Below are 12,467 nucleotides of genomic sequence, written 5' to 3'. Positions count from 1 at the left end.
TAAACAGCAACCCATTCAATCTTCATCCAACAGAAACTCAGACTCGTCTTGATCTCTTCTTCATCTCAAGAACAGAACCTTAATTGAATTTCCCTGACTCACTTTCTCAATCTCTAATTGCTTACTTCTGTAATTTCCAACAACATCATCTAATTCATCATCTTTATCTTCATCAGTTGATTTACCCTAATAAAATTCTCAGAACATCTCTCGAATATTCGTGGAAGAAGAACAGAAGAAGGAGAAGAGGAGAAACAGAAGAAGAAAGAAGAACGAGAAGAAGAAGAAGAAGAATAGAAAAAAAACTGAGTTTATCCTCTGGGTTTGGGTTGATAAGGCCGACTAAATTACTACGACACACACACCCTTAGACAAGTGCAGGCACAAGGGTAACGTACCAAAATTACTATTGTACCCTCCGAACACAAATTGATAAATCTTCTTCACCCAGTGCCGGAATGACACGTGCGAGTAGTCCATTCTGTGTAACTTTTCGAGATCTATCTAACGATACTAGTTTCGTAACTATATCGTTGTTAGATTATTTTGTATTAATTAACGTTCGTGTCAAACTAATCGAGTAATTAGCACTTAATCATCTCTTGACTGGTCTAATAGCGTTGACGAGGTTGAGGCTCGATACATATTTCCTTGATCCATGATCATCATGTATTTGGTTTACTATTTATTTCGATTCTTTTGAATCGACATTTGAAGGTTGTATTTATATATGAAATTCGTTGCTTTACTGCAGTGGCTAAAAAACTTCCAACTCATTTACAAGTTCTTAGAGTAGGATATGAACCATGACGGCTACAACCTTCAAACAACTCAATTTCCTCAAATCTAGCAAGTTAATTTTCAACCATGAGTTTGTTAACTAATGGTACATAAAGTGTTTTTGTTAAAATAAATTGTCAAAACTTTATTGGTAAAATAAATGTTGGATTTCTTTTCTTCTAAAATAAAAAATAAATGTTGGAGTTAATATGGATATCTAACAGTAAACGGTTACTGAGAAATTAATAGATCAGTATCACCTCAACTCGCGTGAGTGCATGTAAATTGGTATGCAAAATTTCTACAGAGATAGCTCGAGATCCATAAGAAGCCGAATGCCTTGCTCTCCTGACTGCAGCTATGTGGGCAAAGTCTCTTAATTTGGACTTAGTATGCATCAAAAGTGATGCCAAGAATTCAGTCTCTCGTCTCAAGAATAAGAGTAACCAAATTAGTTGGTTTAGTAGTTCCATTTTAGAAGATACCAATTTTATTTTAAAAACTTTCTCTTTTCATTCTGTTAGATATGTTAGAAGGAACTCAGAATTTTTTCCTATGGCTGATTCTGCTGCTAAGTATAGCAGACAACACAATTGTTCTGGAGAATGGATGGGTCTCTGCCTTCATTTCTCAACCAAATGTAATCTCTTTTTTATTTAATTAAAGTTTTCTTTCCTAGCAAAAAAAAAAAAAAATCCCTAACAGAAACTCCTATTCAACAACATATGTTACTCAATAAACTACACGTTGTCATCGGCGGATATTACGCACTACATTATATATTGTAGTTTGGAGTAGTATGCACTACATTAAAAATAATGCTCATAACACAAGAACATAAGATGTATGAAATTAAACAATTTTAGCCGATGTTACTATAGTGTAGTGGTAAAATTATTGGATGATGATATCAGTGACCTGAGTTCGAAACTCGTTAGCACCAATTCTTTACTAATGAATAAGAAAAAAGATTTAATAATTTTATTATGTATTATTCATGTTAAATGTAGCATTTTTCTTTAGTTTATATAATTAGAGAACGAAGAATTAATTCAGTAGTGTCCACCCCCACCAACTCTAATCCTGCATTAGAGACAGGAGATTTTACCACATTCTCTTTTGTCTCTAATGCTCCTTTCGTAGAGGATCCACATATAAAACATAGGTTCCACCACATACGCAAATATCTTTCTTAAACTCTTCTCGCCATTTCACTACACATTTTTCTCCACCGCCCTGTCAGGTCGCGCAAGCTTTCATTTACTCTTCTTCTTAGACATAAGACTTTCTCAATCCCTGGTCGCAACATGTTGTTACTGATGTAAGCCCCTAGGAAGATGCTCTGCAACTGGCTGAATGATGCAATTGTCCCTACGCTCAAACCATCGAACCATTTAAGTGCTTCTCCTGATAGGCTTGCTGGGAAATATTTGCATAGCACCACGTCATTATGTTCCCATTGTAACAAAGATAGGTTGTATGGTTTGATATGCTGTATCGCGCAAGTATTCCCATCGAATATGCTAGTGAACGCTGGTAAGGTACATTTTAAAGGTATTCCTGCACATTGAATTGTTCGCACAAACGGGGACCTTCCTGCCTCCTCAATTGCATCTTCCAATTGTCTCCTTCCTTTATCTTTGCGAGTATTACCCATCATCGCCCTTATATCCTCCAATTCATTTAGTATAGTTTGGTTCATGCTTGCATTATCATTTTACCCCATTGGTATTTTAAGTCTTGCTTCTCTAGCTCTTGCTTCTTCTCTGCTTCTCCTCAGTGCCTCTTGGTATTCACGCTCTTCAATAACATCCTACCCTCGTCTTCGTATTTCTTCAACTTTATTATTCTCCTCATTTTCCTCTTCGTGATGTCTTTCTTTTCTGCGTCTCCTTCTTTCATCATCTCTCCTATGTCGCCTTCTTCTTTTTTCCCTTGGTTGGTACTCATCGCGGTCGACTCCAAACTGCCGCCTTGCTTCATCATCTCTTTCAACTTTGTCATGTGGTCCTTCCTATGGATTTAGTGATATGTGATTACCGTCCCGCATGTGATTTCCCTGTTCTGTAACTAGTACCGCGCGTCGTTCTTCTCTCAAGTCTAGGATGATGCGATTGTTGTCGCGTGGCTCCTCTCTATGGTTTTCAATGACGTGGTTATTGTCGCGTTGTTCTTCAACTCTTGGATTTATAAGAATATAATTGGGTGCGATAGTGTCGCGTGGTTCCTCTCCTCTAGGATTGGTAACTTTGCGACGTTCTCCTCTCACGTTGGTTATGACTGGATTGACTCCGCCTTGGTTTTACATGTTATTTCCCTCTGATTGTCGCACTTTATTGTTGTCTGTAATCTGGTTCACCATATGTTTTCTCCTATTGCGCGATTGTTTCTTCTATCTGTACTTCTGCTGGATGTTGTATCTGATATTGCACGACTCATTCTAGGTGTCGTGCGAGATCTCTGCTCCTGCAACCTATGGTTCTCTTCTCTTAACGCCGCATTCGGATGTGTAAGATCCGCTCTGTACTCTGCCTCTCTTATTATTTCCTCTACCAACCTCCTCCTCAGATCTCCGATGGTCATGGTTCTTTTCCTCCTGTTATTGGGCCTTCTTTAACACGTCTTTCTTCTTCTATTGTCTCCGTGTTTGTAGTGTGAACCGAGAACTCATCATAAATGCTTCTGTGCTGATTTTCGTTGATCTACACTGGTTGAACCTGGGGTTGCGCATTCTGTTGTTGCATTCTCCTTCCGACCATACGTGATGTCTCGCCTATTTCACTTCTTCTTCTTCTTGCTACCCGTCTGATTTGAGTTTGAGAAAACACTTTTTCAGATCTGAGTTTCAACACCACTAAAACCTTGGAAAGTTATCGTTTTTTCTCTCAAAATCTGTTGAATCGAAAGTTTACAAATAAGATCCTCAAAACTTTGAAAGGCGACGAAAATAGCGAAACTAAAAGCACAAACCAAGATCTATTTGTTTCAAATCATTTTGGAAATCTTACGGGTGAAGATTAATCTTCTTACTCAAATCCCTGTTTCGGGCGTCAAAATGTAGTTATAGGAAATCCCACAAGCTACACCCGAAAATTATGATAAGAACTAAGACATATTGATGAACTCATTATGGTATACTATTAAAATTAATACTATTACAATATAGAGAAACCCTAACTTGGAGAACAAACTCTTTTCTCTTTCTCTTAAGTTCCTCACACCCGCTCTCTAATGCTTATCCTCCCTCTCATAAAGCTACCTTTTCCTTATATATGGATTACAAATAAAGCCCCTTATTTCGGATCTGGTAAGTGCTACGCTGTCGCCCACTCCTAACTGCCGCACTGTTCTTCACGGATTTTGTGTGATTTTTATGATGTCATCGCGTCCGTCAGCAGTGAAGTTGCCCATGTTGGGTGCAATAATAAAAAACAAAGAAAAATAAAATAAGCAAAAGTTATTGATACTTAGCTCCTTTATAATGGAAGTGATTTCTTTGACGAAACGAACAAGCTCCCCATATCTCCGCAACAGCAACAAGGCAAAACTTTGGAAAACAGAGTGAGTCACGTGTTCAACACACTATCCTTAAGACATTAGAGCCCGGCTACACTCAAGAGTGATGATATAGCCCTCACAGGACGGATATCACCAGGATAAAACACCTTAATACACCTACTACTAGCATATGTAGTAGATGCTCAACTTGAGCTTGGGACTAAAAGTAGTGAATTTTTACAAAAGTAGAATATAGAGCAACCCCTTTCCCATTGATTTTACAAAAGTAGTGAATTTGTTTATATAATTGACAAATACAACTTAAGAAGAAAAACTCCTCGATGTGGGACTAAAAGGTTTATATAGTCTCTTAAAACTACTAAAAATTGTAAACTCCACAATGTGAGACTAATAAGTTTGATTCACAAAAGAAAACAATAAATTATAATTTTTATTAAAACTTTAAAAAATCATTGTTTTATTAATCGTTTTCCAACAATCCCCCACATGAATACACAATCAACATTTTTGGTTTCAATCTAGTTCTTTTAGGAAGAGGAATTACAATCTTAGTCAAACACCCTTATACTTTGACACATTCATAAGAAGGTCATTTACCTTTCTGTAACTCATATGGAGTTTCATGTGATCCTTAAAAGGGTACTTTATTCAGGATATACTAGTTAAGAGGACTGCCTCCCCCCACAAGGCCGCGGGTAATCCTAAACTAATCAACATGGCAATTATCATCTCCTTAAGAATATAGTTATTATGTTCAAGGCTTCTAACTGGTTTCAAACTTCAAGTTTATAAATATTAAGGCTTCTAAGGAGTCATCCTTATCCCTAAGCAAGTATACAAGATAGTACCTCGTACAATCATCTACGGAAGTTATAAACCATCTTTTACCACAGTGGTTTTGGGTTGAACTCATGTCAACTAGGCATGACTGAATTAATTATAAAGGCTTAGAATTACTCTGAACATTTGTGCTAAAAGGTTTTATAGCATATTTTGATTCTTCACAGATTTCACTTTTGTGTTCCAAAAACCAAACTAAATTTGGGTACGCATCCTATGCAAGCCAGTTAAGCATTGACTTATAAGTTTACGGTTCCAAGTCTACCACGTAAAACATTCAATCACACAAAGAAAGCACAAAAATCAACAATGTTCACATCATCATTTTTTCCGTTAAGCTTATATAAACCCAAAGTCCTATAACTCTTGCTTAAAAAATCACTCTCTAATTACAACAAGTTTTCTAGATTCAATTTAAATCTTTTACCATCTACAACAGAACAAGGTACAAGATTCTTGCATATGCTCGGAACATGAAAACTTCATTCAACGTGAGAATATTACATATATGAGCTTCTGCTCGACCTTTTCCTTTTATGCAACCTCTATTGCATATGAGTTACTCAACAAGAATTTCTCGACATCCCCTATCCTCTGATAGGAGGTGAACAAGTTTCTGTTTCAACAAACATTCTTGGTGGCTCCAGAGTCCACCTAATGGTCTCTCACATTGGTTATTAAAATAACTTCCGACATCATGCCACTAAACCTGTTCTAGTTTGTTTCACTAAATTAGCATTAACTTTCTACTTATTAAGGTTTTTATGTTGTCTACAATTTACTGCCGCGTGGCCAGGAATTTTACAAACATAACAATCACCCTTAATTAAAGTAATGCCGGATTCAGTTTTAGGAAACATACATTTCTTCTGAATACTACGCTTAGAATTGTTTGATGTTCTCACCTTTGTCAGCTTTGGAAGAATTGTGTTCATCCACAGCCTCCTCGTATCCATGTCCCTTTCCAATTTCATGTCATAATCTCCGTTTATACTTTGACCATGGACACGGCAATTTCCCGATCACCTAATACACCACATCTCACAAACCTTAGTTACGAATCAGAAAACAAAATATGAGTTTTGAAGATAACATCTAGATCTACAAACATCGTTTGAATCACCATATAAAAAAAATCATGGTTACCCCATAAAAACTACTTTAGTTAACAACAAATTTCTGCTCGTCAGAATTTTTCAGGAACGTTTCTCTGTTTTGTAAAATATCAAATAAATACTTTTACAACTCAAAAAATTCTGAAACTTTATATGGGTAACTATCAAGATGTCCAATACATTAGGTAAAAAGGTTTCATAGAAATTCCTTCTAGATTAAAAAATAAAATTGAAAATCTACAGCTGACCAAAAATTCGTTTTTGGTTTCCACTCCACAATTAACATCCATGATTCACAAACCAATCAATCGTTTTCGATTATTACAAATAATAATGTCTTAAGATTGTTGGGTGTAATAATCAAAAACAAAGAAAAATCAAATAAGCAAAAGTTATTGATACTTAGCTCCTTTATAATGGAAGTGATTGCTTTGACGAAACGAACAAGCTCCCCATATCTCCGCAACAGCAACAAGGCAAAACTTTGGAAAACAGAGTGAGTCACGTGTTCATCACGCTGTCCTTAAGACATTAGCGCCCGGCTACACTCAAGAGTGATGCTATAGCCCTCACAGGACGGATATCTCCAGGATAAAACACCTTAATACACCTACTACTAGCATATGCAGTAGATGCTCAACTTGAGCTTGGCAACTCCGAAAAAACCGTTAAGGAAAATCGCGAACGCTTAAGAAACGCTATAAAATATTTTCTCTTAGGGGTCCCTCTAGAATATAGAGCAACCCCTTTCCCATTGATTTTACAAAAGTAGTGAATTTGTTTATATAATTGACAAATACAACTTAAGAAGAAAAACTCCTCGATGTGGGACTAAAAGGTTTATATAGTCTCTTAAAACTATTAAAAATTGTAAACTCCACAATGTGGGACTAATAAGTTTCATTCACAAAAGAAAACAATAAATTACAATTTTTATTAAAACTTTAAAAAATCATCCTAAGATGAAGAGAGAGTCGCCATATAAGGCGAAGAAAAAAAACGCAGGAGTGAAGAGTAAGGTTGAAGAGACATGTTAATTTTCCTTTCAAAACAGCTTTTTAAGTGTCTCAAGAGTCAAGACTCTCAGCTTTTGCTCGGAACTTTCTGCAGGTATTGGATGAGACGTACGTGCTTCATCGGAGTTCACATTGATACTAATGGGATTCATAACTAATGTTAATAATGTATAAATTTTTATGTTCCCCCGGATTGATAAATACAACCACACACTTGAATAACGAAATTAAGCTACGAAAGATCTTCGGAACTGTATAGCATTACCATAATTGTTGCCAAACATCTCATTTTCCTCAGAAGGAAACATTTTATTTATGTCGTTAAAGAAACTCACCAAAGGTACATACTTTCCAACAATACATTTGATTTCAATACAAATACATGAGTACAATGCATATTACCACGAAACAAACTACGTGGAAAGATGAGCTGGTAATTTTTATTTTTATTAGAACAAATTAATGTTACTCAGAAACCAAACTAGCGTTGGTCTTCTTAGTTACTTAATCCACCAGCAGCTATCTAAACACAAGACGATAAATCCAATACCTCTACCAAATAATTAATTAGTTGCTATATTGCTGCGAATAAAAATGAACCTGGAAGGGAAGGCAGTGGAGGTCGTCGTGGTAATAGTCCGTACCTACATGGTTCTTGACCTGGAGTTGAGACTTCAATCTCTTTCGAACAACATGCTTCGGGAGGCCAAGGAGGCGAAGACGATGGAGGTGGTGGTGTTGATGCGGACGGAGGTGGAGGGGATATTGAAGGTGTAGGTGGGGGTGGAGGTGAAGGTGGAGGTGGGGGTGGAGGTGGCGAGGATGGAGGTGGAGAATTTCGGTTACAACAACAAGGGCACAATACGTTTGAGGTAATCGAACTGGAATAGACACATAATTCCTTGGTCACCTGAGCTCCTATGGAATCACATTCATTTTTACAACCATTTACACAAAGGTTGCAATCAATCTCAGAATCTTTTGGCGGTTGAAAATACTTCAATATTTCATTAGTTGGACAATCCGAAAAAGCTATGGATGGGGGAAGTATTGGTGGACCTGAGAATGGCAACCCACAACAACACCTGCATACGGCAGGATCCACACCCCAGAAATTGCATTCTATCTTAGTTACTTTTCTGCCTTTCGGCTGACAATAGTTTGCGCACGTGTCTTGACACCCCACGCAGTAGAGTGTATAAGGAGTGGGCGATTTAGTCTCACTTTGAATTTCCCCAGGGCCGCAGGAGAAGGCTGCAGCTGATGGCATCTCTGCATGTACTACTGAATGATTAATATGGATGGGTTTTAAATTAAAACAAAAATAGTAATGAGGTTAGATATGGTGCATCATACTGAGGTTAAATAAACAAACAGGAGTAGGATAAATAGAAAGTGTGTAAAACGATTAGTTGGTGACAACAGAAAATAAGAAGAATGGTATTACATGTACAACATAATGATTAATTAAGATGGATGGACGGTAAATTATAAACTAAAAAGCAGGAAAAAGAAAAACATACTAATAATCGAAACAAAGCTGGAGGATCATAATTTGCAGCACAAAAAACAGTGTAACTTACGTTGCATCAGCGAAAATCCGACTATGCTGGCAAACAGGCAAAACGCGAAGTTTGTTGGAGTAAACTCCATTATGAATAAACACTACTATGTTTCCTTTCTTCTTCTTTCTCAGACTTGTGTGTTTTATGTGATCCAAAGCTGATGGGTATTTATAATCAAAAAAACTAGATCTACATTACAGAAAACTCAATGCAAATTGTCATACCATCCCCATCAGATACGGAAATTCATTTATTTATTAGACGCATTTCATACTAGATGATCAAAATAAAGAATGAAAAAAAAAAAAAACTGGATCGTGAGATTAAAAACATAACAAATGTCAACTCTCCCCACCCCCCGAAAAAACTCTATAGCCTCCACTTACTCAGATTTTGTCCATCTAGACGGCTACACCCTATATAGATAGCGATTCGGGATGGCAAACATATGAGTATTATTCGTTTTAGAGTCTTGACTATGATTCTAGGAATATCGATTAGTATTCTACTGTAAGATTAAATGGAGAACCTGATACACCATATTGCACATGTAATTGATTATTAAGTAATTAATAGTGTTTCGTGTAGAGAGGTAGTTAGATTTGTAATTGATTAGTATCCCTAAATCACTCTATTTTAAGATGTTAGAACGGAAAATATCTCTGCTCATTATTAAGTAATCAACCTGTTAATCAACATGGATTTTGAATCTTTGGGCTAAACTCTTCCCGGTTATGGATTTCTTAAAACGGAAACTATCTCTGCTCATTTTTCCAACGTTTTGCACCCTCGATCCCACCATCCTAACACTTCACCGACACACATATTTTACGAGAAGTTCACAGATGCATACCCAGAGAAATCCTTGACGATCTGGTCTGATCCACCACAATGGGGTAAAAAAAACTGGTCGGATCGTGCAGAATAGTCGCAGGCATTGCTTGTCGATTACAAATAATGATTTCGTCGTCATTAATTATGATTAATAATCGAAGATGATCATGCATGGGGTTGGCCGACCAGATGTTACCCCCATTATTTTGGGTCAGATCTTCCAGGATTGCTTAATTTTGTTTGAAATTCGGACCTTCACTGAATCACTGCCATAGTTACGAATCGCAAATTGACTTCCTATACCAATTACTAAATGCAATGCAACTTATCTGCAGGAAAAATAATTGATCGTAAAATACTTGAACAGATAGTTATACGTATTGATGATATAGAGACTAATTATGAGATTCAACAAGCTGATACATTTTTTTTCGGATAGAACTGATACATGTAATTAGTTACTGATATGATCCCATACTTTACATTTATGATGTTATGTTTGGAAAATAAATAGTTTCATTCATTGAAGACTGGAACTGGAAGCTGCAACGCCTCCGAGTCTTGACTATGAATATTCATCAGTAACTAATTATGAGATGGGAAAAGTTGATACAAGTTCTGATCGTGCAGAGAAGTCGCATGCATTGCATGCCATATAGCTCCACTTATATTATAGGATCTCATCGTCATTAATTACGATTAATAACCGAAGATGATCATGCATGGGGTTGGTCGACCAATTTTTACCACCATTATTATGGATCAGATCTTCCGGAATTACTTACTTTTGTTTTGAATTTTTTCTAATATGCATGCAGACTTGTGCAATAAAAATAATCGCTTCATCAGGTTAATCCTAGAAATTTCCTAGTTGGTCCACAAAACCCGGCCCAGCTTATCATGTAGTTTAGCGGGAGAAACCGGTTACTGGATAGTCCAAAAAGGTTTAAAAATAGTAAAATTACTGTGCTACCCCTAATAAAACCCGTTACACAGGAGTCATGAGGAGTTATTCAGTTTCGCATCTCCTTTTTCAGTTCCTTTTTCAGCCGTTTTCATTCTTTAGTTTTCTCTTCTTCAGAGAAACCTAGGTCATTCTTCTCCTAAATCTAAAAGAAACTCCTAAATATAGAAGAATCCCATTTACCAGCAATCAAAATTAGGTTAGTTAATTTGATTTTTCGTTACATTCAATTGATTACGAAACCAGCAAAAACTAGGTCAGTTCGATTACTGCTGATGATTACGAAACCAGCAAAAACAAGAAGAAATTAGAGAAGAAATGGTTACGAATAAAAGAATTAAGAGGAAAATTAGAGAAGAAATTGTCGAAGAAACTCCTTCACCAGCAAAAAAAAGAAGAAGAACTGTTGATGATTCTCCAAAAGAAAACACTCCTGCTGCTAGATCACCAACAACAAGAAGTATGAGTAAAACTGTTACTCCTTCACCAACAAAGAGGAAAAAAGCAAATGTAGAAAAAGGTAATCAGAATAAACCTAATTATCCTTGATTTTACTTATTCAATATATGTCACCGCCTCTGCATGTACAAAATTATGTTATGTTATCTAGCATTACATATCTGTATGCAGTCTAAACCTAATTATCCTTTGATTTGTTTTCGATTTTTATGCTAAACATCAAGTTACTCATGCATGTGTAACGCTACATATCTGTATGCAGTCTAGTTGGGTTTTCAACTATTTGAGTATGTACTGTTAAGTTGTTCAATATGTAGTTTCAATATTTATTGCTAAGTTGGTAGTACATATCTGTATGCAGTCTAGTTGGGTATTCAACAATTTGAGTTGTACTGTTAAGTTGTTCAATATGTAGTTTCAATATGTATTGCTAAGTTTGTAGTACATATCTGTATGCAGTACCTAGTTGGGTGGTCAACAATTTGAGCATGTATTATAAAGTATGTACTGTTGCTAGATTACATATGTATGTGATTACATATTGGGTATATCATATATGTACTGTTGGATAGATTACTTATCTCTTATGTATTGTTGCTAGATTACATATGTACTGTTGGGTAGATTATTTATCTCTTATGTAGGATATTTTGTTTTGATACTGTTTTTGGTTTACAACAGCAACAAAAACAAAAAGAAAGGTTGCAGTAGCATAAAAGGAGACAAAGGTTGATATTCCTTCACCAAAATCAAAGGGAAATAAATCACTTGTCCTGAAAGCTGCTACTCCTTCACCAAAAGCACTAAGGGTGGGAAAAGCAAATGGGAAGAAAGCAAATCTACCCCTGAAAGAAGGTAGAATTCTTTTTGATTCAGCATGTAGGTGATACGAGGGGACGCTGCCCCCTCGATCCCCGTAGATGGTCACGAATATTAAATCACAGAAATTAGACTTACATATGTATCTACTGTTGGTAGTACATACTGTATGCAGTACCTGGTAATACATAATAATTTGCTTTTAAATACCAGTATTAGTGTAAGATGGTTATCAATATAATACTACATACCAATACGTAGTGGATCATACCACTACAAGAATGTAAGTATCTACTATGGCTATCAATATAATACTACATACCAGTATGTAGTGGAGGATACCACTACAAGAATATAAGTATCTACCACTACATATTGATATGGTACATATATATGAAAATATGTACATATTGAGACTACATATTGAGATTTAAGTTCTTAGACTACATATTGATATGTTCTGTAATGGTATTTGATACTTTTTATTATTTAGGTGGTAAGGAAGCAGGTGGAAAACCACGAAATTTATATGGGATTGTGAAGAAGGTTAAGATCA

General features: G+C 36.1%; 1 protein-coding gene across 2 annotated transcripts; it reads right to left on the bottom strand.

Moving 5' to 3' along the window:
• Positions 1 to 7,593: 7,593 nt before the first annotated feature.
• On the bottom strand, positions 7,594 to 9,056 carry LOC113326581 (wiskott-Aldrich syndrome protein homolog 1-like). Of its 2 annotated transcripts, none has more exons than XM_026574277.1 (2): positions 8,854 to 9,056; positions 7,594 to 8,551 (listed from the first exon to the last, which is right to left on the bottom strand). In XM_026574277.1, exons 1-2 carry the CDS (start codon positions 8,921 to 8,923, stop codon positions 7,845 to 7,847), a joined length of 777 nt encoding a protein of 258 aa, XP_026430062.1. In that variant the 5' UTR covers positions 8,924 to 9,056; the 3' UTR covers positions 7,594 to 7,844. The 2 variants fall into 2 exon arrangements, with proteins under 2 accessions (XP_026430062.1, XP_026430063.1); XM_026574278.1 differs by having other exon boundaries at positions 7,594 to 8,542.
• Between the last annotated feature and the right edge of the window lie 3,411 nt (positions 9,057 to 12,467).

The sequence above is a fragment of the Papaver somniferum genome, unplaced genomic scaffold (genome assembly GCF_003573695.1).
Source record: "Papaver somniferum cultivar HN1 unplaced genomic scaffold, ASM357369v1 unplaced-scaffold_10, whole genome shotgun sequence".
NCBI classification, from domain to species: domain Eukaryota; kingdom Viridiplantae; phylum Streptophyta; class Magnoliopsida; order Ranunculales; family Papaveraceae; genus Papaver; species Papaver somniferum.
Note: the sequence above shows the minus strand (reverse complement) of the source record. Positions and strands in the feature narration are given on the sequence as shown.